Genomic DNA, 26433 nt, shown 5'->3' with positions numbered 1-26433 from the left:
TAATTATACGATTACTCGAATATAAATGTATAATTAACAATTTATCTCAACGATAATTCAATTATATTAATTAAAATGTAAAAAGAGGTAGAAAAATTACAGTTAGTGCACAAAATCTCTGTGAATGATAATTGACAAACAGTGTCTGATTTAACGTTACTGTAATTCCGCGGTTTGATTTCTGTTCCGACATGGTATTATTATTTGCCGTTATTGCACCGCCGTAAAGTAACTAATTAGTCGAAACGAGGATATAGCTGAGATAATGAAATTAATTAACTTTCAATGATTACGCGGCGATTGAATTATATAGCTTAATCGCTGCCTCTCTTCGATATTTTATTCCGATTTGTTTATTAACTACACTAAACGATGTTCATTATTAACCATATGCGCGAGACTAAATGACAACGAGGTGGATATTTCCGCCTTGCAGTGAACAACAACAACGACAAATTTGCGAAATTACAACAATGTTTGCATGGACTCTGTATTCGATTAAAATGGATTAAATCGCGATATAAGCTAAATTTGATTATTGCATCCCACATACCGCTATTTAATATTTTATTAAAAATCATAACAATGACATCATAACAATTTGTTGTACTTTGCGCCAGAATATTTGCGAGACGCATTAATTGATATTATTATTATTATTATTATGACGTAATGTTTCATCATATGTGCGAATCCTTCTTCTTGCAAAACGGTGCAGTCTAACGATTGGAGCAAAGTTGCAGAAACGGGAAGTGTAAAGAAAACGAAGTAAATTTAGTTTTATAACTTTTCATTTTCTCCTATATAAACTTGATGAATAGCGACTATTCGTCTCACCACTTGTTAATTTTCGACGTAAAAAAAATACTTGACATTAATTAAAAGATAGTTTGAGTTATTATAATTCGTTACGTTGCGTGCATTTATAGATTATCGATTCCTCCTGTGTTAAGGTTTAGCATTCGAAACTAAATGATTCTCTGTGATTTACACACACACACACACACACACACACACACACACACACACACACACACACACACACACACACAACACACACACACACACACACACACACACACACACCAGGAGTAGGATCAGTTCGGAAACTCCCGCATTAATATTCAAGATATCGTAAATTTCCGGATATTTCAAAACGTTACGCGGTAATACTCATTTGATTTAGAAAAATTGAACCCAGACGTCGTTTCCGGCGCAGCCGACGGAACCGTTTCGGGGATACTTCGCGATCGTAACGCGCTTATGACCGTGTGCGTCTATATGCAGACATATATGCAGGCAATAAATTTCTCCCGTTCGGGGGTGCGCCATAATTTCTTCGCCCACTTCCCTTACATATAATACGGCATTACCGCTACAAAATGGTAGAATGTTAGAAAAGGAAAACAACGCCGTGAAATTAATTTTCTCGACTCGCGCGTGTCTACGGTGCCTTCGGCGGATAAAAAGTATACTTCAAGATTCGGAATGTGAGAACTCTGAGAAAAATTTTTAACAAGAATTCTCGATCGACAACACTGTAAAAATTCAAGAGAGGCATTCTAGGGACTTGGATGATTTAAATAATTTAATCTCTAAAAATGTAGATTTTATTTTTGAACTCTCAAAATCTTCGGAACATCGAAATTTTTCTTCAAGAAAACATCTTTAATCAGTTTCCCGAGATTTCATATCATTATCCATTTCGACCGCTCAAAATCATATAATAATGCTCTTTAATGAGCGATAATCCATCATGGATAATGTAATATGACCACGTGACGATGAAATCCCACATTAATTAGTTCGAGACGAGCTAGTTGAAAATTGTTTGTCTTGGCCCTTGTCTAACCTCTCCTGGGTTATGTTGTCCTAACCTGATCTAGAACCCCTTGCTTCCGCTTGAAGGTGCACTACTTCCTTCTTTCCTTCCTCTCGTTAAACCCCCGCAGAACGAGACGCTCGAATCGGTTAAGGCAGAGGGGATGCGATCACTCTTGGCTAAATCGAGGGTGCTCCAATTTGTCTTAATTTTTCGCGCGCACTGACATTCCCAATTATTCCGCAGTTACTTTTCTAAAGCGTCCCACTTCTTCAGGGGCGCAAACGAATATACGGGATGTCTCACAACAAGATAGATATAAAGGAAAATAAATACGTGGAAAATATAAAGTTGCAAATAATTCAACTGAATTTTTTCTAATAAATAATTACGATAAAGTATAATTTATTATTTATTTAATAAATAATCATACAATAAAATAATTTCACGTTGGCAGGATAATTATTCTATTACTTGATTTTTTTATTGTAGCTTTATTTTGAAATAAAAAGATACTATTTGTAAAATTCATCGAAACAATAAATAATAATTGTTTTAAATTCAAGCTGGACCTTTTTGTAAATTCACTGCATTTTTCGTCTTTTGATATTCTTTTTTTCCTCAGTGAACCAGAAAAGAATCTGCTATCTTTGATCAGATGCGCATCAAAGGACATGCAGAATATGTTGCAAAATGGCGGCTGCCTCCGAGTCGACGAAATCGAGCCGTAGGGAAGTTTCGGTATTCGGAAAGAGTAACGACTCGTGTCAAGGGAGTTGCTAAAGGATAGGGAAGGAGTAGGATAAGGGGCGAGACATAAGGTGGATTCGGGGGGATACTCGCGAGATAGAGCTGTCAAGAAGAGGGATGAAGTAGGCGCGTGCCACCCCGTCCTACACCCCCTTGTTTCGTTATTCCAAGGTGATACAGGGCATGTCGGAGATCACCGCCACCTCGAGACTGATCTCGCCAATTCGCAAAATAAATATCTATAACCGAGGAAACGAATGAGCACAAGTTCAAAAGTTCATTTCCTCAAAAAATCCCTCGATTCGCATTTCAATGCGCATCTTCGAAATAAATTAATAGATCTAAAAAGATAGAAAAAAAAAGTATAAATATACACATAGATATACGTACACATACATGTACGATTTTTTTCTAAAAAAAAATTGCAGAATTTTTATTATTCTAAGATGGATTTATGGATCTCGATATAAACAACTTCGTCTCGCGGGGCAGTTCATATTTCCGCCATTTACGGAACACGGGGGGTCCCTCAAATAAATAAACGCTCTTCGATATCATCCTTCGTGCTAGCAAGACGAAGAGGAAGAGGGAAGGGAGGAAAACGCGGGACGGCATGTCGTGGATTACAAGCGAAACCATCTGCTGGCTGATAAAAACGTCCGCGGCGTGGCGGGTGAGAAAAGCTTACTTTCCAAAACGAGATAGAAGCGCCGGAGATGGTGTATGCCGGGGAGAGAGGAGGGGAGGGAGCCAGAAAGGGGCGACGATGGCGGAGGCGGCGGTAGAAGAAGGTGGGTCGCGCTTCGGAATTTAATCTAAAGTAGAATCGCGCTCCCTCGAGTAAAGCTCGCTTACACTTTATTTTATTTCGCTTTATACGTTTCCCGCGTGCTTTCAATGGTAACGCAACCGACACCATTACGATTCGCGAATCCTTAAAGGCGCTTCCACGGGTCCTCCTCAGAGGGGGAGTGGAGGAGGATACGATTCCTAAAAGATCTGACGTTTGTCCGCGAGGATTACAGCCCGCAACGGAATTTTCAATCGGATGCACCTTAATCGGGATTAATAATAGGAACTTTCGTATCCTTTTAACAGCACGGATTCTTGATTCATGGAATTTTGAATCTCAGGAATCACGTTCTAAGGAATTATCCATCTCCAAATCCTTGAAAAATATCACAAAGATCTTTTAAATTCTTTTTCAGAACATTTATATAAAATTTTAAAATTTTAAATTCTTGAATTCTTTAAGATTCTGAATTTTTCCATCCACAAATAAAAGTTTTAGACATTCAAAAGACTTTTTAAATAAACTATCGAATGTATATAGACAAACTCTCTTGTTCTAATTAAAAACTATTTAACAGTATATTTTCAAGAAATTTCGTATCGAATTTTTTCTAGCATGAAATTTTCACGAAAAAGTATCGTATTCAAGACCAATAAATCTTTTTTTGGCGAGGGAGAAAGCGGTAGGAGAGTCGCGTTATAAGATCGATCGATCGTCAAAGTGCGGAGACGTGTACGTCGCCCCGAATATTCTCGTGTGAATAGTCGTTTTCTCGTGAGCATCTCGAAAGGTTGAAAAAACTCTTGTAAGAGGATTAAGTGAGGATGAGTGAGCCGCAAATTTTTTGCCGAAATTCGGAAAGATCTGAATATACTCTTGAAACATATATATCCTGTAAAAATATGTACATGACATATATATCTTGAAAATATTGAAAATTATAATATAGTTATTTTTAAAGCTTATATAGACATATATAGCATCATTATTATAGTTATTATAGTTATAGTTATTATATAGTTTTATATTAGATCTTTAATATTATTTAATTAAATATCTAATATTTTAAATTAGATATTTAATTTACTGCAATTTTTATTGAAATTCTTTCTCTTAATGAAATTACGAGTAATTGGTTGAGATATTTTGCAAATTTATCTTATTTAACGTGTATCGATAGATATTTAATAATTTGATCTGTTTCTTTATAAGACAGAAGAATCTCGCTGATCTTCATCAATGATGCAAACATCAGTCTTCGGTGCCGCTTTATTAAAGTGAGATTAAATGCAATCGGGAAATTATTGGCAGCGCATACTCGTTTCGCAGAGCAAATTAAAGTAAGTCCGATTAAAACGTGAGCTTCGCGCCATGCCGGAAATGACGCGACTGTTCACGAATAGAAATTTGCTCGCGACGCGTGTAATTACGTCTCCCAATGTTTAAAATCTAGCGAGTTCCGACAATGCCCGGATCAATCGAAATTCAAAGTTGTAAAAGCCCGTAATACAAACGATTTGAATTGTATGTGTAACACATAAAAATCTCGCATTTGGAGAATTCATATACATATTCAAAATATTAGATAAATTAAAAAAAAAATTGTCCTTTCTTTAAGAATTTTTTGAATAAATTCAAAATTCGAAATATTCAAAAAATATCTAAAATATTAAAATGCTTGAAAATTTGTAGATTCAAAGTGCTATGCTGACGTTTCAGAATTTCAATATTTTCGATATTTCGAAATTTTAAGATTTTACAGTTTCAGAGAGTTCAAAGAGAGTTTTAGAAATTTTGCATATTTCAAATATTTCAATCATCCCACCAAATTCTGATAAATTTCCATATCAATTACAGTCAGATACGATACAAAGGATTGCCGCTCCGTTGCGACCCCCGTATCCGAAAAATAAAATTCGAGCGTTTAACGTTATTACTTTAAAACGTTAAATATGCCGGGAATCTATTCTGTTTAAGGCATAGAGGATTCGCGTTCGTCCGGAATGAATAAAGACGTGGGGCTTTCACGAGTACGAACGAAAACAGGTCGTAATTGGCCTCTCGCTTCGGATAAATGCGTCTGGAGTGAGACGGGCGGGAGGGTAAAGTGGCGAATCCGAGCGAATCCGGCGAATCGCTAAATTAAATGACATCCTTTTATTACGCGTCTCGCTGCTTCCACCCTCCCCCCTCACCCGATTTCTTCGTTCCCCTGTCCCCCCCCTTTCAACCTCCCGGTTTCTTCGCTTTAAGCGAGACCGTAACTCCCGTCGTTAGGTCTTCAGCTCGGCTTGGCGCCGTCATGCAAATACGAGCAATTTAATAACGAGATGTCGAGATGTCGCGTGCACCGTTACAAAGTAAACATTCCAGCTGCAGTGCGCAGCATCAAGCGCCACGACGACAGTATTTACGCAGCGCGTCCCGTCATTCTTCGTATTTCCAATTAAATGAGTACGATTTATTTTGGCCGCCGTGGAGAACTGCCGAGAACTGCAACTTTTCACGAATCCCAATATCGACGCTGCTACTTTGTTACTTATAGAAATTTTAAATTCAAGAACGTATTTGATTATTGAATAATTATTCAATACATTTACATGTGTTTATCATGATCAAAGAATCCAAGAAATCCATGATTTACGTACGATAATTTTAACGTGCGATAATACCTTTGAAAGTTTACTTGCAGACTTTCGACGACTTAAAATGTTGGAGAGTTTACTGAACTTTCATACTTCTATGATTTAAAAATCTTATACAAATAGAATATAAATCTTTCCAATATCTCATTTCTTACGTTTCTAAATTTCAAAGTTTTAAAGTTTTTTTTTAAACTTTAAAAATAAAATATAGAGTTCTTTACAAAAATTCAAAATTTAATGTATCGGGGTTTTAAAATTTTAAGGTATTAAGGATCAAAGTTTTAATAATCCTAAAAGTAAGATATAAAGTTTTTCTCATGAGAATTTACTATCTTAAAATTTTTACAACTTTTATTTTTACGATTTAAAAATCGTAAAAATTTAGAAATAAAACGTAAAGCTCTCCGGGATTATTCAAAATTTCATGTTTCTAAGATTCCGGGGATCTCAAATCTCCTGAGAGTCAAAAATCTACAAGTTCCAAGTTTCTTGAAGCTCCAAGTCGCAGATTTTCAAAGTTTGTATTTCCTAAAGACGGTATTTACATTTTTGCAAACTGTTGTGCACTTTCGTGCAAAAGGGCGTACGATATGGCTTTCGCGCCGCCGAATTATGGAACAAAGAGGATGTCGGTTGCGACTGAGGGGGTTGCCAAGCCAGGGCTCGCGAATGCCGACTGCATCGCGTAGATATAAAGCGACGAGGGTGGTGTCGCGGGAATCTTCGGGTGCATTTCCATTTCAAATGCGCTGATACGAGCCCTCTCTCGCATCTTCGCCTGTTTCTCTCGGCGTGAGCTCACGAAACACGATGCAATCTCGCGTAATGAAACGCTATCCCGCGCCGCGGAGAAAGCACTCGTGCCGGATACTCGCATTTAAAGGGCACAAGAACACTTCTTACTTTGATTAGAACTCGAGACCGCGCAACTCGCATTCGCGGGACAGTAAATGAGAGAATCGACATTTTATCGCAAAATTGATTTTGCATCAAAAGATTTTTTTTTTTTTTTTTTTTTTAGATTATATAACATTTTTCACGTAAAGAAACGTCACTTTTTCTTCTGCGATCGAAAGATCGAAAATCTGGAAAAGTCGATAATCTTCTTTGATTTATATTTGATAAAAAAAAAATTGATTACGTAAATCATCAAATTTTTTTATGAAGAACAATGCTCTTTCATTATTAATTCTGGAACAAAAACTATGTTTCACAAAAAGCTTTTACGACTTGTTAAAAGTTTTCTACGAGTGTTCGTATAAGAATCCACTCGTAATGTCCCGTCTCCTTCCACGCAAATAAAGAATGCAAACTGTTCAGACACTATGACCGTATTGCGTTATTGTACAAGTAGCAATAAAAAATTTGCCACGTTGTTACAAGTTTTCCAGAGATGTATCACAACAGCTGTTATGTAACTTGTCTCGCGCAAATATATTATTATTGCATAAGTTTTTACAAGTTATTAAGATCGTAACGAGCCATTCATCATCTTCCCGTTACTTTCGTGGACGTAAAAAAAAGTGAATCACCTCGCAGCGATACGCGAAGTGTTCTCAGAATTAATAGAGCGAAAAACGTAATTGATCGATCAATTAATTCATGGGTCAAAAGCGTTTTTTAATATTTTATGTAATTTCCAAGAGTGCGTAATTTCTATGATTCACAAAAGAGCATTAAAGTCTGAGCATTAATCTGTTATTTCGCTGTGACTCGTGTAAAATGCGTCGGACGAGCGTTACGTTGCACGATAAGACAATATGGCCGCGATGGTGTTCGTGACAATTTATATTCCCGATATTCGCAGACGATCCTTTTTAACGGTTTCTTATCGCGCGACGGCGTTAACAAAAGCACTCGTTAAAGTGATTAACGACGATGAGATTGCACGGGGGTGCGAGTGGATGGAGGAAGGCAGGGAAGGAGAGAGGGAGAGAGGGAGGGGGGGGGGAGGGGGGGATGGAAGTGGACGAGAAGACCGCGATACAACCGCAAACGCCATTACGGGGGCTTTATTAATTGCCATCGTCGTGTAATTTGCTCGGCAGTGCGAGGGGATGGGTTGTGAAACTTGGTCGATCGCTCTCGCCTACTTAATTGCTGCTTTCATTAGGACCGTCATGTCACGTTCTTTCAACGAGGCTCGTTCGATGCTGCCGCGCGAGATTGCTACCGCGCCGGTGATTTATGGATCCGGAGCGACTATTTCAACCCTTTCGCCGTGGTGCACGTACTTCAAAATTATATGAGGAAAGTTCTTTTCTCTCCGGTACAACGTTTCCGTAATCTTGTTTCGTCCGTTTCACTTCTTTTTCTCGCGTATAAAAATCTTCCTTACGATCTCTCCCTGTGTTTTCCCGTAACTCTCCTTTCTACGCGGAAAGAACAGTTTTATTAGAATACTTAAAAAATTTGAACGGATATGAATAAAAAACAATTTTCTTGATTTATCAAAATAATTATGTAGAATTATGCGTTCAAATTGATCGCTGAAGTATGACAAATTTTTGCGGTATTTTCAACGGGCTTAAGCATCAACAAAATTATTTTCAAATCTGTAGATTGTTATATATCAGCAAAAGCATTCTCCTTCGGTCAATAATAAATTTATACGAGTCAAAATGCCAAGAAATATTTTCTTTCATTTCCATCACGTATCAGATTTAATTTCTTTTTTTTTCTTCATAATTCGCAAAAGATAATTTCCATAGAAAATCTCTTTATTTCCGTGGAAAAAAAATTTGTTGTGATATTAATAGTTCCAAGTATATCGTATCGAATTCGTAAAGTATATCGAAGAGTAAAATAAGGCAGACCGATGGTGAGAAGAATGCAAGCAGAGCGTCTCGACTGAAGACGTTCGGAGCGCTAACGATTCAAGTTTCGGACGGAATTTCGAAGCGAACTTGGAGCTTTGTAACTTCGTTGGGTGTAACTGTGAGCGTGTCTGCGGCAAAGTGGCCACTTTCCACGAAACGACATTACAGAGAAGCCGAACGATTCGAAGGACGACGACCGCAACGACGACGAAGGCTACGGCGAAAAGTAAGTCGGCGCGTCTGCGTGCAGTACACGTTCATTTCTCTTTATAAAAACCCACGTGCCAACCGAATAGCGCTCGTCGGTGACACGTGGTGGATCTCGAGGAGGAGCATTAGAAATGTAACACGACGGAAGAAGGGAAAGAACGTAAGCGTGGACAGTACTTGGTTAAAGCGACGGCGAAACGGCGCTCGAATTTAAATGTTTTAAAAGGTAGATAAAAGAGACGGAAGGAAAGGATGAAAGAGATCTCGGAAATTCAGGAACTATCGGGAAATTCAGAGGCGAGACACGCGTGGAAATTTAGAAAATGAAAGAAAAACGTACCACAGGATGTAGCGAACGTTTAACATGCACGGGGATTAGATAAGCCACGAGGAGTCGTGAATCTCGAGCAACCAAGGCGCTCGACTGTTCCCGTCAACTTCTCCGTTCTGCGGCTTTATTCGCAGCTCCGCCTCCTCTCTTCATCCCGGCAGGGTGTGTTTCCGACAACAAACAGACCGTCGAGCTCGACGGCGGCGCGTGCATCCGACCCAATATTCAAATGCAACAATAATTGCGCGTCGCCGGCGGAGCGAGTGAGCCCGGGGTTTGCGCCCGGGCGGGGCCGACGTGCGGAGAGAGACGCGTGCCTTTCCGTCCCTTATCACGTAACCAGCAGACCCGGGTTCCGTGTGTCCCATTATATCGCGCGGCCAGACGCAATTAAGCGGGAGATAGCGGCTATACCGGCACCCGATCCGGCGGAGGATCTTTCTCCTAAGAGGAGAGACCGAAGGAGATTCTGTGCCAGCTGCGAGAAACGATCCCGATATCCTTCACGGTTTGCACGTTTCCCTCGGTTTCTCCCTCTCATCCCCCCGCCCCCTTACTCATCCCCCTCGCTCTCTGCACGCTTCGCAGTGCGTAGTGCGTAGATGTGCTCTGCTCCTGACGCATGAAGCGCCCGCCGCCCCAATCCACCGTCCGTTTTCCACCGCCTCCTGTCCGTCGCGCTCTGTCTCTATCTACTAGCTGATCGCTCCGGTTCATTCCGGGCTCGTTCCCCCATCCCCTCCTCCGAGAGCGTATCGTCCGACCGATATCTACCGTCCGGGATCTACGTCATTCGGAAAATTCGGAGAACAACAATTCGGTGTGTTTAGCGCGTAGAATTCTGTTAAACTGCGAACTGCAAATTAATTTCTGAAGGTTACGCGTATGTAGTGTTTCGCGAGAATTATTAACGCGTTTACGAAAACGTGAGTCTGACTAAGATAAAAATTTTAGATGAATCTCGAAAATTGTAATTTATATAACAATGTTGGATGAACAATTAATAATATAAGTCGAGAATATGTTCAACAGTGAAGAGGAATATTGGCAATACTTACAAGTGAGGTGGGATCTTTGGCGCCTATATATAATATTCCTTATACTTTTAAATTTATATAGTATATTTTATAATATTTTATAATAAAAATATTTTATAATATATAAATTCAAGAAAATTGCTTGTATGTAAAAACAAATTTGCCAACTATATACTGTTATTCAACTATGTAAGCTTGAAATGTAGCGGCTTAAAGTCAAAGCTTTTCTCCTAATAAATCATTTATAATATTGATTAATTCCTTTCCCGCCACAAAAAATTGTTATTGCGAAAGATATCAATTATACGATATAGCATAATAAAGAATGAGAAAGATTATCGAAATTTCATTAATTGCATAAAATAACTGAAGCAGTCGATAAAACTGGGTATTATTCATAAGGAAATTTATAAAGGCAACTTTATATGTCACTTAGGCAAATAACGCTTTTTTTAACAATTAGCCTATCAATCTTCGTTAATCTGCTTTTCATTCTTTAGTGAAATGTTTGCTGAGATTATTCATAATATCGCAGCTATCCGTCCGTGCTCTTTTCTATCTTCTCCCTCTTATGCTTTGTCTGACCGACACGCGGCGTATCTACTGCCAGCTGCGGCTGACTATACACGAGGTCGCGCTACTCGATGAGTTACTCCACGCTAGGAGAAATAAAACATGAAAGGTCAAGCCCATGGGAATTTAACTATACCATTTGAATAAACAAAGAAAAATTATCTTAAAAAGATGTAAAGTAAATATACGAATACAATCTAACCTGCGCGAAATCAAATCTTCGTTCGCGAGATACTTTGTTATCTTGTAAGAATATATCTTGAAGTACATTCGCTGAAGTTTAATTATGTCTGGAAATCTCGCGCCTCCAATTTTATTTGCTGTTTTCTCGTTGTCCTTGGTAAAAAGCAAACTTGCTGGCGAAAAGAAAATATCGATTGGGCGGATCTCCTTGATCGTCCCACTATCGGAAAGGTGAACGGAAGCGAAAAGAGGGTGGCGGAGTGAGGAAAATCTGGGGTGACGATATTGGCAATTTCGCTGTCGCATTTTCATTTCGCCTCGCGCTAACATCGTGAACTACGAATTTTCGCGGCTCCCCTTCGCGGCTGAGCGGAAGGGCATTTGGCAAAAGGGGACGAAAAGGAAAGATGGAGACGGGGGGATAGTGAAAACAGATTTCCCCGAGTGTCGCTCGTACTTCCTGCGTGAATTTCCATAGACGTAATCGCGTGAAGATCGAGACCGATGCGTTTCCGCGGCGATCCCCTCCCGCCATTTCTCGCGAATATAGAAATTTCCATGCGAATGAAGGAAAAGTCGACGTTCCATAAAATCAACACGCAGCAATTCTTGCAAATAAATTTTTAACTCATATCTGAAGCACAAAATAGCTCATAACTCACTACACAACATAACTGTAATAGTGAAGAATTTTAAATGTATCATCGCATTACTATTTTCATATTTCTTTTTTCATTCCTATCAACTTCCCCTTAATGCAATTTTTAATCAAAATTTAATTTCAAATTGAAAATATTCGATTCGAAAAAAATTTCAATTTTATGAAATTTAATTTTATTATTATCAATTTCGTACTAAATTATATCGGAATAGGTTTAGAGCTTATCCAAACGGAGATATCTTTTCCGTCGAATAATTCGCAAGTATGGATACGTTCGTTGTATGAAACGTACATTGTACAGCCCTAGAAAATGTCGGGTAAGAAAATGTTTAACGAGATGTTTGTTCGACTCGCTATTTGCGGAGCACTCCTTACCGCCGTACTCGGCGAGAAGCGAAGACTTCCGCAGCGGAATTAAAGTTGCAGCAAGTACGGCTCTCGACAGCCGGAGCGCGAAAAGCGGATGATAAGTGTGAAGCCGGATATATCTGCATACACGGAATTGGAACGCGTGTTATAACGCTTTCTGTCGGTGACAAATCGATCGAAATGTCTTCCGTTCCGTAAAATAATCTTTCGCGCGTCTCGCCTTCTTTCGACTGTCACGAAAAAATAAATTGAAATAAAATAAATAAAAAATTAAATTAAATTAAATTAAACCGTTAAACCTTTTAGTGTGACTCATTAGAATTTAGATTGTTGCAGCGATATCTTGTTAAATTTTGCAAAACACCAATTTATTCGTCCTTCCCTCATTCCCCCAGACAAGCCAGAGCTCGCAAAATCTCGCGGCTCTAACGAACCGTTCAAGATCGCGCATTCCGTTTAACCGAGGCGCGTTTAAAAAAGAAGCGCGATGCGATACGTATATAATTCGAACTCCTCCCCCTCCCTCCCCGATAATTTTATGCAATTATGCGTGTGCTAACTCCCTTCGCCCATTCTCTCGCACAGAGGTGGCGCGGACGCGGGCGGGATTTAGGGGCGGATTTCAGCGGCAGTCTGTCCTCCGCCCTCTTCCCTCTCGCTTCACGGCGATGCGAACGCGCGTTAATTCCCATTCGTTGCGCGTTTACATTATTATTAAAGCCCGCTTACACGGCTCGCTGCGTCGACGCCGCCGCCGTAGAATTTTAATCCGCGCGAGTCTGCGCCGCGATGCCGAAAAATGCGACGATTAATCTTACGGCGGCCGCTTTGACGCACCTGATTCCCACTCTCCCTCCACCCCCCTCCCCCTCCACGCTTCATATCGGTTAATTTAAAACATGTTCCACATTCGACGTATCAAAAGGTGTTGTTTAAACGACTGTCCGAAACAGAGAACCTTGAATGCGAAGTAATTACTTTCATATAAAAAATAATTACTATAAAACACACATATATGCATTCAATTTTAATTATAAATTGAATCGTGCAATTCCTGACGTCACGTGATCGAAGGCGATCGAAGGGACCGCCTAAAGCTAACTAGTTCGAAAGATCCTTATTTCTATTATGTACATGGCAAATTGTCACGTTTGCGGATGTCCGAGTGAATCATACGTGAGTCAATACGACCGTTATATGAAAATTACATTGATTATGTAAATTAATTATTGAAACTTATACGGAATTTCACGTTAATTATTAACGAATTTATGTAAATGTGATTTTGTGCACAATGCTCGTTTCAAATAATTATTTGATAACTCTATGATATTCTATTTTTCCCTCATGCGTTATGCATCACTTTATAATATATTCGTCATCTAATCTACACGAGCAATTATTAATACGTGATTGTAAAACATTTCGCGTTTTTAATCGTATCGTTGACAGTTCGGGGGGGAATTATCCCTGACAAAATATGGGCGATTGATTTTACGCGCGAATCATCGTCGAATAAGGGATCGAAGAAGAGACTCGAGGAATAATATAATTAATACATGGATGAAACACTTGAGCAATTACGCAACAAATTGCAGCAGACTGCGCGAACGCGATAAACAACGTTTCTATATAGCGCGGGACGTGCGTTATTTGTAAAATAAAATAGCTAATTCAGAATGCGCTAATTAATTATGCTTGAAACAACGAGGCTGCAGCGTCGCTCGCGTGCGCATTTTCGTAGTATGCAAAATCGCAAATAACTCGATCGGTGAATTTATTAATTCGATTAATTGAATGTACCGTTTCCGATGATAGCCTCTCTTTCTCCCTCTCCCCCCCCCCCCCTCTCTCTCTCTCTCTCTCTTTCTCTCGCTCTCGCGTTTACGTGCTAATGCGTTATTATCACGAACACAATTCGCCGTAAATTATCTCGTCGAAAATTATCTTTACCGGAGAATAGTCGTTGCATTTTCGCCGGTAATCGTTATCGCGAAGGATAACTACAACTAGTCCGTTTCTAAATCAACCGTGCGAATCAAAAGGACAAATCTCATTCCGATTTAATGCATACAAAGCGATTTAAGAAAACAAACAAAAAGATAGTTTTTTGTGTAAACAATATTTAACTTACGCACGCATAGTTCTTCGTAAAAAAGATTATCATTCTGACAAATGAATAACGAGCAAAATTAAAGGATTAAAAAATCAATCCAATAAAATTTGTTGGCATCCTCGTGAAGAATCCATCCCGGCCGATCGGATTCCGCCTTCCCTTTCTGAACAAATAAAAAGTTTGCTCGGTCATTGGCACTTGGAGAGCTTCCTAAGTCCCCGTCTTAGTCTGCTTTAAGAGGCTCGCAAGCCCTGCACGCAGGTCGGCGACCTGAGCTTAATACGTACACTTATCACGCTGCAATGATCTTGTTAGCAACTTTTGTTCATCGGCGTCTGGAGGCGGCAAGGACGAAAGGGACGGGGGAGCCTTCGAGACGGCTTAGAGACGGTTAAACGCGCTTTATTGGCTTTAGAAGCCTCGGAAAAGCTCACCTCGTTCCAGAGCAATGCAAACTTCAGTTCTCGAGAGCAAGAACTATTTTATTTGTGCTATATTTCGAAATGAATTGAGCACAAATTCCAGCTAAAACTCAATCAGTTGTCCAACGAAATAGTTTAGAAAATATTTCTTATCTTTAAAGAAAGTATTTTTTCCAAGGAAAGAATATTCGGATATTTTCAAAAAAGCCGAAGAAATGTTTTTTCAACTTAATCATATAATTTGGTTAAAAATTGAGAAAAACTTTTTTCTCCAATCTTGTGATAAATTGTAGAAGTGCCGACATATTATTGTTTCATTTACTGTTATCGCTATCCTCTCCGTTTTTCTTTCGAGTTTCACAATAAATTTTATTTCAGGTTCTCTAATTGTAATTGATTCTGCTTCAAGTTTCTTACTTACCCACATCTTTCGAACCGCCCCATGTTCCCAACTGTGCTTGACGGGCTAATCGGGACAAAGCGTCGACATAAACTCGCGACGCCGCCGCAGCTCCTGAAAAAAATAGCTGTTGTTAATTCATCGTCAATTTAATCGTATTTCATCGTAAATGTATCCATTAACTTATATTAATATCTCTCTATAAATTCATCAATTACAGCCAATTATTCGCCAATATGAAAATGCTAATAAATTTCTTTTTTAGTAAAATTAGATCCCACTAGTTTGTAAACATATTAATAAAGAAAATTTAATTTCTTTACTTCAAATTATTATTTAGAGCTGAATTAAAACGATTATTTGGATTCTCCATAAGCGTTATTTTCAAAAATCTATAACTTTTAATATTTTTCGTAATCTTTTTGTATGAAATAACAAAAATAATCGATATAAAATATCTATATTTCTTTTTCTAATTTAAACAATAATTTTAAAAATAATTGGAATTTTCTTCAAAAACTGAAATTGTTTAGTTTCCAAATAATATTTTAATATAGTTGTAACATTGACTAAATTTTTCAAATAAGAATTCGAGTATTTTGTATCAATAAGTATTTTGTATCAATAAGACAAACTCGATACGAGCAAATTGGTATTTCCAGAAGGCTCAACTAAAGGGAAATTGGAAAACATGTTCACGCGTTTCTTCTGCTGTATTCGATACGAGAGACGGGCGAGATTCACTCTCTGAACGAGCGATCGCACCGATATAATAAAAAGGCCAAATGAGCCCCACTCGCGGTTATCAATGAAAAACGATCCCCCTTCACGTCGGCTCTCGTTAGAGGTTATGGGGCAGAAAAATTGGGACGACCTGGGAAAGAAGTGTCGGGAAAGGCGAGCGGTGGTACAGCGAGGACGGTTGAAGGGGTCGGTGGTATATCGGTGGAAATTGTGTGTTCCACCCCCGCGGGCAAATCCGTCATAAATAGTGAGCTTGTGCGCTACCTAACGGACTTGAAAGACGAAAAAAAGAGAAGAGGGATGGGGAGAGAAGTGGGAAGAGACGGCTGGTCGGACCAAGGAATCGTACGTGCTATCTCGGAAGAAACGGACTCGTAGGGTCGTTTTATAGGCCGCATCTTTCTTCCGCGATCATTCTCCTTCATCCCCGTTCCTTTCTTTCCCTCCCGAGAAATCGAGCTGTGCTCGAAACGCGTTTGTTGTTTCATTAAAGCCTAGCAAGAATTCTACCGATTCCCAGAGCGCAAACGAAGCTTACGACGTGTCGAGAGAAGAAGGGTCCCTTGAAATTCGACCAAACATCTATGAAAATGCATTTAAATTCTCAAAACATAATTTCTCTGTTGATTGCATTAAAATTTAAATTCTCCCTAAAATTTAAATTCTCCCGTATTACAAAGATTCAGTTTTATTTATAGCGTTTTATTTATAATTTTACTTGATACTTTTGTATTTTTGAACTCGAATTTTACTTGATACTTTTGTATTTTTGAACTCGAATTTGTAATTGTTTTCAGAGAACATTTAACGAAACAACTTTGACCTTTGGAAAAAGGTTAATAATAACGTCGCAATTTAATTTTCGTTTCGGCGAGAACGCCTGTCATCCTCAATTAAAGTTTCTAAAACGGAAAATTCCAGCCCCTTTCGCTACGAAACGTTAAGTTTCCTCTCAGCGGTAGATCGCAAATACAAGAGACGGCAGAGGATGAGGGCACGGAGAGTGAATTTATGCTTCATTCGTACACGTTAGGTATACACGAGGAAGAAACGAGTGGAGCGTAAATTATGGCACTCTTGAAGCTCGCTCTACCTCCATCCACTCCCTTGTCGGGAGTGGCCCCTCCCTCCCTCCCTCCCTCCCTCCCTCCCTCCTGCCTATCTCAAGCATAGCGCTCGTTTCCGAAGAGCAGCTTTTATTTATTATTTCATGCTACTGAACACGCCATTCTTTTTAGTACGAGGAATTTTATTTAAAAATTATATCATACAAGACCTTTTTCTTTTTTTGCCACGCTTTTTCCAGCTAGGAAAGTTGGAAAAGGAAAGTTGGAAGGCTAACTTGTTCGACGTATAATATTCTCTTTATCACCGCAATAATTGGGACTTGTAGCTTTAATTAAATTCTACGTAGAACATTAAAGAAAATCCGAAAATTCAAGACTACATATTTTTCCATAATTTGAAATTGACATTCCCTTGGATGTAGTTCAAAGTTTCCGAATTAGGGACAACTGAAATTAAAATTTCATGATTTAAATTTTATACAAACATAAAAAAAAATAAAAATAATACCACATGATTCTCTTTATTATTCATAATTATATACGTTACGTATTTATCACTCATATACGTATTATCATGTTGTATTTATCATGATTACCTCTGTAAAAAAAAACGTCAGGACAGGATGATAATAACCGGAGTCTGTCCGGTTCACGATTTCACCTGGCAATAATTTCGCCGCGAGGGCTGTGCTTCATATCCGAGTTTTACGATACAGAATTTTGCGACGACATCGAAACTCACACGTCGACAGCTGTCGCCGCCATTTTTCGCGTATGTTTCGTTGCAGCCTCGAGCGAGGCATACGTGAACCAAAAAAAGGAAGAGCAAAAAAGAGAAAAATACGATTTCCCTTGTACCTGTTTCTTCTTTTCTATTTTTTTATCACAGGACAAAGTCTGCGAGGAAATTTAACTACACCGGAGATTTAACTGCAGTTTCCCACATTGTCAATTTGAATTATCGTTAATTATTTTCATTATTCCATTTCTCTCTAACATGTCGCGAATAAATCCTCGCGTAGAAAAACAATATTTCTTCCGTAAAATTCCCATGGAATTTTTTTATCTGTTTCTTATTAAAATTTGTAAAAGATCTTTTCTGTCTCTGTCAATTCTTTCATTTATATCATATTTAAATGTACTAATTTAAATATGCAAAAGATGTAAAAATACAAAAACGTCCGTCACGTTGCGAATTTTCACAGTTAAATAAATATTATATTTCTATAATTATTCAAAAGCTTACATTTTCATAATTAGTAATATTTTATTGAATAATATTTTGTCGCTATTTTGTATGTACATTCGCGTACAAGTTATTTTTTGCAAGAAATCCTGCATATTTCCTATGCAAATATTCCGCGAGTTTCACCCCAAGCACTCCAAGTAGCGTGTTATTAAAATGCCGAATATCGAACATCGCAAAACACGCGGTGTAATCGTAAGCAGAAATATCCAGTGCTTCGCACCCTCTTGTCATTGGGGAATGCGTAAACCGTTTGGTATATAACCGAGTGACGGTGGTGGGGTCAATGGTGGAAATGCTGACTCGCCCACCCTCTTGTTTGCGGCTGTTCGGGCAATCCCCGAGCGACTCCGGGGATTGGAAGCAGGCCGAGTTCGTCATCGTCGACGCACCCCATTGTCCGCCGGTCATCCCTCGTCTTCCCCCAGCTGTCGGCAAACTTCGGACTGTCCTGTATCAACCCTTCACCGCAACGTTCCTCATCCAACCCGTCTCAGAGACATCTCGATATCGATGTACACACACACACACACACACACACACACACACACACACACACACACACACACACACACACACACACACACACACACACACACACACACACACACACACACACACACACACACACACACACACACACACACACACACACACACACACACCTCGAGTTATATCAAGTTTGAAGGAAGGTCCCTACTTGCTTTCGCCGGAGAATTCAAGACGCCATGCTATACTGTTCATATCTTTAGTATTGAATATTCAGAATCTTGGACATTCGTCGTTCTGAGAGAAGAAAATTGTAGAAAGAAATATTGAATATTCGTGACTTTAAACATTTCAAAATGTAGCATTCTCAATCAGACAATAAGAATTAGATTGTCAAAAATACGACTCTTCGAATTCTTCGAGAAGATAATTCATTCGATCATTTTCGAAGAAATCAATTTCCTTAGTTTAAAAATTTAATTTCATCTCTAACGTTATAATATTTTTGTTTTTATAGTTGTAAAAAAAAAATCAATCAGATACGTCAGAACTTGCGAAGTTACTCTAAATTATTTTCCGAAATTATTTTCCAACGAGGCGAATGGAAGCAATTCCGAAATGCTTAACGCGTAATTAAGGAGCTGCTTTGAAGGACGGCTTCTTAGCCCGGTACATCGTTTATCAGCGCTTGCGAGCTTGCTTAGAAGGGACAGAGATAATAAATGAACGGCGAGAGTTTCTAAGCGGCTTAATTGCTTATGAGGGTGTTTACCAGGGCCCTTAGACTGCCTTCGCTAAACGCAACAGGCGCGAGTGAGCACCACCAAGATTTCGCGCGGTATTAATGTAGATTAATGGAAAACTTCGTTGCCGTTTTGGCTGCAGCTTCTCCTATTTCTTCGCCAACAGTTCCCACAAGCTATCGACGGTTATTAATGGACCCCCTGACTTTCGCGTTCACTCGGCTCTTTTCTACCGAGATCTCCACTTTAACTTTTTACTCATTACAAACTTGAGGGAACTTTGATTCCTATCCTTTTTACTTATTTTTATACGGGGGAGATATAATTTTTAAGAAGGATGTAAACTCACGAATTTCATCATCGATTTCACTCAGAAAAAACTTTTATAGCTTCTTAATGAAAAATAATAAAAAATTATAATAAAAAATTTGAGAAAATAAGAGGTTTCGTCTTAACTAAACATTTTTAAGAATTAAAAAATTGTGTTATTATTCTCAATGCGCTTTGCTTAGAAATGTCGAAGACAAAGAAACTGTTTACTTTCTCGAAAGAATTAAATAAAATAAACTATTTTTTTATTAAAGATTCAATAGATTAAATGGTGCAAAGAATAAACAATGTATAAACGTAAATAAATATTGTAAAATAATATAGGCATCAATAATATAATAAATGTACGATACAATAAATAAATGTCTTATTACGTTCATCCACTTCTTCATCCCTTGTTTTTCTCAAATTCGCCATTCGCACTCTCTTAGGACGAGAGCCCTTAGTAAGCGGCGTAAATGTCCTTTCACCCTCGCCACTTTCGCGATATCCTGAGGGGTAGTTTTAATATGAGTCTTACGGTACTCAACAACGACGACGTCGACGTCATGGCAGGATGCCGCCACGTCGGAAAATGCAACGGAATAACGCGGGGGAGAAATTCGCGGCAACCCCCGAATTCCAGTCATCTACTCGACTGATCCGATCGGACTACTCGTTTGAACGCATAGCACGTAATAATACGCCAGGGTCCCGTTCTATTTATCCGAGATGTCGTTAAATCATTTTATCGTCGGCAGCGTTAATTAATTTCATTTATGGGACCCTTCACAGAAACCATATTGTGACGTGCGGATTAACGAGTCCTTTTGCCATATTTGTGTGACTTAAATAAAACATAAGAAGAATAAAATCTCTCTACATTTTTTTCTGTCGCATGGATGATGAAAACATAATTTTTAATTATTAACTAATATTATGTAATATTTAATTTCTATGACGTTTAATATAGTATAGAGTATATTATACACAAAATAGTCACTATTTTAATTCGTATAATAGAAGTATTGAATCTAGAATGTAACAATATATTTAAATTAAATTATATTTAATTTAAAGCGACATGCAGCTATTGTATTTTAAGGATCAAAGGCATGGAATAAAAATGTATTCGCGTAATTATAAGCGCTACGAATGCACATGAAAGGATCTAAAAAACGAGAGAAATCAATTAAAAAAAAAAAAAAAAAAAAAAAAAAAAGAAAAGGGAAAAAAGAGCAGATGCCAGGCGTCGAAGCGGCGATCCGGTGACGCCGCCATTTTGCATTCCGGAAGTGAATACCGCGGCGATAATCGTGAATTAAGAGGCGCCGGCTAATCGACACACCCGCCCTTTCAATTTCCATCCCTGGCTTGTAAAACAGCACCCTTGCCGTCGCGAGAAGGAGGGACGGGAACGAAAGAGAGAAAGAGGGAAAGGGAGCGATTGTCTCCGGTGATTACGGTTTCCCGAGTTGTTTGCATTTAGGAAGCCATCAACGCTTAATCGCATTCCTTCCCGCCTCGGGAAATTGCAGTTTTCGGCGACGAAAACGGAGACGGGGAAGCAGGGGGTGGTCAGGAAAACGGAGAAGCGATTACAACAACCAACTATTCGCTCTTTTATGTCGGCCAGCTGCCGCTGGGATGTAAAAGTAGTGCCGTGATGCGGAATTCCGTCGGTGAGATTGCACGGAAAATGCGATGCAAAGTTTGTTAAATATTTTCGCCGAGCGAGAAGGTAAATTTTGCAAATGGCGGCATTGCATCATCCCACTTCCGGCTAAATTTATAAGTAAACACAACTGATTCGCTTCTCTTTTTTTTTTTTTAAACCAAAGTTTACAGTAACAGAACGCAATGATAACATCACAAAACTATAAAAATAAAAAATAAAAGAGAGAGAGAGAGAAAGAGGTAATTCAAACTATGCAACGCAATAATCTGTGTTGAGCAACTCTTTTTTTCGCATCACTCAGTTCAACCGGCATAAATATCTCACTTGGATCACCCGGTATACAAGAAGGCATACTAGTTAGAAGCTCTCATGAGCGGAATGCTTGGCGCGGAAATAAACCGCGGGGATGAGAAAAAGGCAGGTCTGTCCTTCGAGAGGGAATAATGAAATTAGAAGCGTCTGCCACCCCGACCGCAACGAGAGACGAAGCAAAGGCGGGGATAGTGAGTGTGAGAAGGGCAGGGAAAGCTGAAGGGAAGTTGCCCGGAAGCGTCGTCGGGGCTGAGCAAAAATAATTGAATCGCATGGCGCGGAGGGGCTGCACTGTCCAGAATAAAGTTTACGTTTCAACCCCCCTTAAACAGCTTCCCGTTTCCATCCCCATTCTCCGTGTTGCGTACAACCGTGCCTTTACCTCCATTTCCCCCCTCCCCTTTGTCTCACTCGCCGTGAGAGGACGCAACCCCTCAACCGCCACCCTGTTGTCTCATATTTCCATCTTCCTTCTGGAATTTCCAAGAGGGTGACCACCTTCCGCTTTCCTCCTGCGCGATTCCCACAAGGTTGCAGCGGAATAATAAAAGCACGGAATGACTTTGAGAGATAGATGAGAGTCACTCCTTTGCACTCTTGCTTGCTCACTGTTTGTTTTCACGGTTTCTAACAGCCGTAACTATCTTCTCCGATAACTGCACTCTATGAAATTTTGACGATTTTTTATCTTTTCCATAACGTTGTCTTTTAGAAAGGACTAATATGGAAAATATTAAAAACTCAGTGAGTAAAACAAAACAAAAGAAACGTTAAAAGAATTCAGTTATTTTTAAAATTACGAGATTATCGTATTTCTTCATTACAGATTTTCATGTATTTTTCTTCATTACACAGCTTTCACATATTTTTCATTCATTCTAGAAGATTCTACAGTTATTTATTATTATTCTGTAGTTATTTACACGAGAACCAATATCTTGCATATTATTTCTTCATTATAGATTTCCACGTATTTTTCTTCATTACAGGTCCCACACATTTTTCATTCATTCTGGAAGATTCTGTTATCCTGTAGTTATTTACACGAGAACCAATATTTTGCATATTATTTCTTCATTATAGATTTCCACGTATTTTTCTTCATTACAGGTCCCACATATTTTTCATTCAGTCTGGAAGATTCTGTTATCCTGTAGTTATTTACACAAGAATTTACAATATTTTGCATATTATTTCTTCATTATAGATTTCCATGTATTTTTCTTCATTTTAGAAAATTCTGTTATGTAGTTATTTACACGAGAAGCAATATCTCGCATAAATAACAAATAACTTCCAGCGCTCCGTCGTCCCGAAAACGAATGGGGGATCCGGGGGAGAGGGTGCAAATGAGAAAAGAATTGGAAATGATTTATAGGGTGCATGCAGATGCCGGCGTAACAATATTATTGTAAACTTTGCGATTGCGGCATTGTTGAAGTGCCAGGAGGTGGGTCTATCGAACAAACGCGCGAATAATGGGGGGTGGCTCGCGTTTATTTGCGCTCGCCTTCGTCGGCGAGAGATCGTATATTTTCGCGAGCAGACACCTCGATACAGGGTCGAAGGAGACGATACGACTCCGAAAATGAGAAATGAATGGGCAGCAGTTTAAGTCGTGTTTCGTCCAAGAAGATTTCAAATAGTCATTATCGAGATATTTAATATATATACACAAAGAGAAGGATTTCTTTCCTATTTGTTTGACTTGTTTAATTCGAATAACATAATTTTATCCCAAACATTTATTTGTTTAAAGAATGATATCGTTGTTTTATTGCATTAAATCATATTAGTTGATTGAAAAAACACAATTGTTCGAAACAATTTGTTTCGATGAAATAATATTTTCTTTGATTGTTATTAAATATCATTCAATGAAATAAAACATTAACATTTCAAGCATTTTTAGTGAAATAAATTTTTTAAAGAGAGTTCCTAAATTGGGAATTGTATTCAAATAAGAGGCTTTAAAATGAAAATAAATTAGGTATTATTTTGATAATATAATTATTAATTAAGAAGACAAAAAAAATATAAAGAAAGTTAGATTTTTAGTTAGATTAGTTACATTTCTTTAGCCATTTTTTAGACCATTTGCTGACTAAGATTTTTATTAGCATATATTATTGGATTATAATGCAGCGTGTGTATGTGTATGTGTATGTGTGTGTTAAATAAAATGATTTATTAAAATAATGAAATTGTCTGAATTAAATAATAAAATGGCTTAGGTCAACAAAATATTTTTTTCATGTAAAAATATTTATTATTTGAAAAGTCAAACAATTATGTTTGTTAATTCAAACAATGAATTGGTTGGCTTACTCTAAATAATAAATTTGTTTGAATTATAAAAAAGTTTATTAAATCTAAAGAAATATTACCGTTGGAGTGAAATAATAATTATATTCGCAAAAGAAATAATGAGAACTTTGTATATATCATTGAACATTCGAAACGATTGGCAAATTAAATTTATACGCAACTAGGCCTTTCGTTCTTTGATAATATTTAAATATTGCGGTTTATGTTATAGAGAGAAAGTCCGCGAAGAAAAAATGGCAGCCACTCTCGATGAAAGGACATCGAAGAGAGTGAAGAAGATCGAGCGGCGAAAGAAGGCGTGATATCGCGAAGGATAATATTTAAGGATTATTCCGCCTCAAACGCCAGCTATTCCGATCCATTAATATCGCTCAGCCGGCAAATTGGATTAAAGGGAATCCATTTAAAGGGATATTAGAGGACCGTATCGCGGAGGGCCGGCCCTCCGTGATTTCTTTCTCACTTCGAGGACAGACTGCGAGATAAATCGAGTTCTTCGAAGATGACATTCGTGATTGAATGCTAATGACTCTTTTATTCAACTCTCAATACAATCGCTTGTTTCCACAATGTTTATTACTGTAATCTTTAAACATCATATTATCGTAATTTTATATCAGAATTAATATCTACCTTTTTCATTTGACGAGAAGAGAAGAACCGTGGTATCTCGTTAATAAAATATATTCGAGTATCGAGTATATCGATTACAATTACATACAAAATAATGTAGAATTGTTATTACAAGTCTGTCTCTCGCGAGCCTCGCGGCGATTACAAACGACAATCGTGCGCATGTATCTTCATAATCGTGTTTCGTTCGTTAAACTCGGTATCCCTTGTAATCGATAGCACGAGGGGAAAATTTCTCACCTGAGGGTGACGACGGGTAGCGCCCAATCACCATTAATTTCCAGGAAAGAAATAATATTTTATCGCGGAAGCGTAGAAATTGACACTAGGTATATCGGTTGATATTAATAACCGTCGCGCCGATAATAACTGTCGCGAAAATTAAATCAAATTCCAAACATGCTTGCTCGCGGCGCGGGCGAGAGAGAGGAGGACCGGGGGGGGGGGGGGTTGGAGCCGGGACGGGGATCGAACTTCCTATTCCAGGGACGACAACGTCCTAGGTCGGGGTTAATTAGCAGCGCGGCACGCCGCGATTAGCCGGACGCGATCGATCCGGAACTGCGTGACGGTTCCATTAGCACACCCGGTATGCAAGTCCAGTCGGACGCGGATACGTAAGGTATTCGCTATTAACGGGAGATACGAGCGAATTCCGGGTGATACTGCAGCTCCAAACTCCATTTACCGCTTCTTGCCCGCGTATGCGATCATCGCCGTGATACAATAAATTCAGCGAACGCGAATCTGTCCGATGCCAGAACCCGTGTTTAGCTTCGAAATTAACAAAATCACACCGTCCGAATCGGCAACGTACCTCTCACGCCGTATTTCCTCTAATTTTTTGAAATAAACGAATTGTGAATTTTTCCAATTGAGTTGATTACATATCGTAAATTTACATTTTATTATACATTGTAAATTTACATAAATGTATCAAAAAAAAAAAAAAAAAAAAAAAAAACAATTTTGCTGAAACACCTAAAAATTTGACGATAATTCGATTGAAAAAAATTCCTTCAAAATTATTATGTAAGTCGCTTAAACACGATAGTAACAATTTTGCAAAAATTTTTTTATATTCCAATAGCCAATTTAAATGTGAAACTGTTCTTAGCCTTTAATAGTGACGCTCTCGAGTCTTGATTGCGGTTTGTGAATTTCACGGCGCTCGCGAGCGATGATTGCGCACGTATAATCGAAAGACGTGCCATTCACCATGATCAACGTTTCTCTTAAGAGACAGCGTGACGGGAACATACGAAGTACAAGATCTTGGTCTCTGAGGAGCCACTTACTCTAAATATTCCCGTCACGCTATCTGTTAGAGCACTTCACTTCGTTACACGATATCATCGTGATAATGACGACAATTATTATAACATTTCTTGTATCGGTTTCGAACGCATATACCGCGCTTTATCGATAACATCGACACGAAACGTCGATTTATATTTCCCGTTCTTTCTGTCCCGCCCCTCCCTCCTCCGCCGTCGCTCTTCTTTCATTTGTGGTTCAACATTGCGGATCGCGCGTCCGAAGTGGAGTTGATTATGTTACACCGGTTACATTATCGCGCGATAGCGGCAAGTCGTCGTATACACGTGGCGTTTTATCAATCCCAATAAAAGCATAGCTCGCGTTTCGCCGCGATAAGGCCGTTATTTTTTTTTTTTTTTGCGGGATATTTTTCACGACGCTGTTATGCCCCGCGAAGGATTTCCCATGTCAGTCGGCCGCAGACGAGAGGGGT

The 26433-nt window shown here is 38.7% G+C and overlaps 1 protein-coding gene across 1 annotated transcript in view; it reads right to left on the bottom strand.

Moving 5' to 3' along the window:
* IRSp53 (Insulin receptor substrate 53 kDa) overlaps positions 1 to 26433 on the bottom strand; it is a 76129-nt gene that overhangs the window by 21087 nt on the left and 28609 nt on the right. Inside the window, exon 4 of the mRNA XM_011643816.3 lies at positions 15153 to 15245. Coding sequence (XP_011642118.2) covers positions 15153 to 15245 — 93 coding nt within the window. The remainder of the gene's footprint in view (positions 1 to 15152; positions 15246 to 26433) is intronic.

This window comes from Pogonomyrmex barbatus, unplaced genomic scaffold (assembly GCF_055798465.1).
Source record: "Pogonomyrmex barbatus isolate J1 unplaced genomic scaffold, ASM5579846v1 scaffold2, whole genome shotgun sequence".
In the NCBI taxonomy this organism is placed as follows: domain Eukaryota; kingdom Metazoa; phylum Arthropoda; class Insecta; order Hymenoptera; family Formicidae; genus Pogonomyrmex; species Pogonomyrmex barbatus.
Note: the sequence above shows the minus strand (reverse complement) of the source record. Positions and strands in the feature narration are given on the sequence as shown.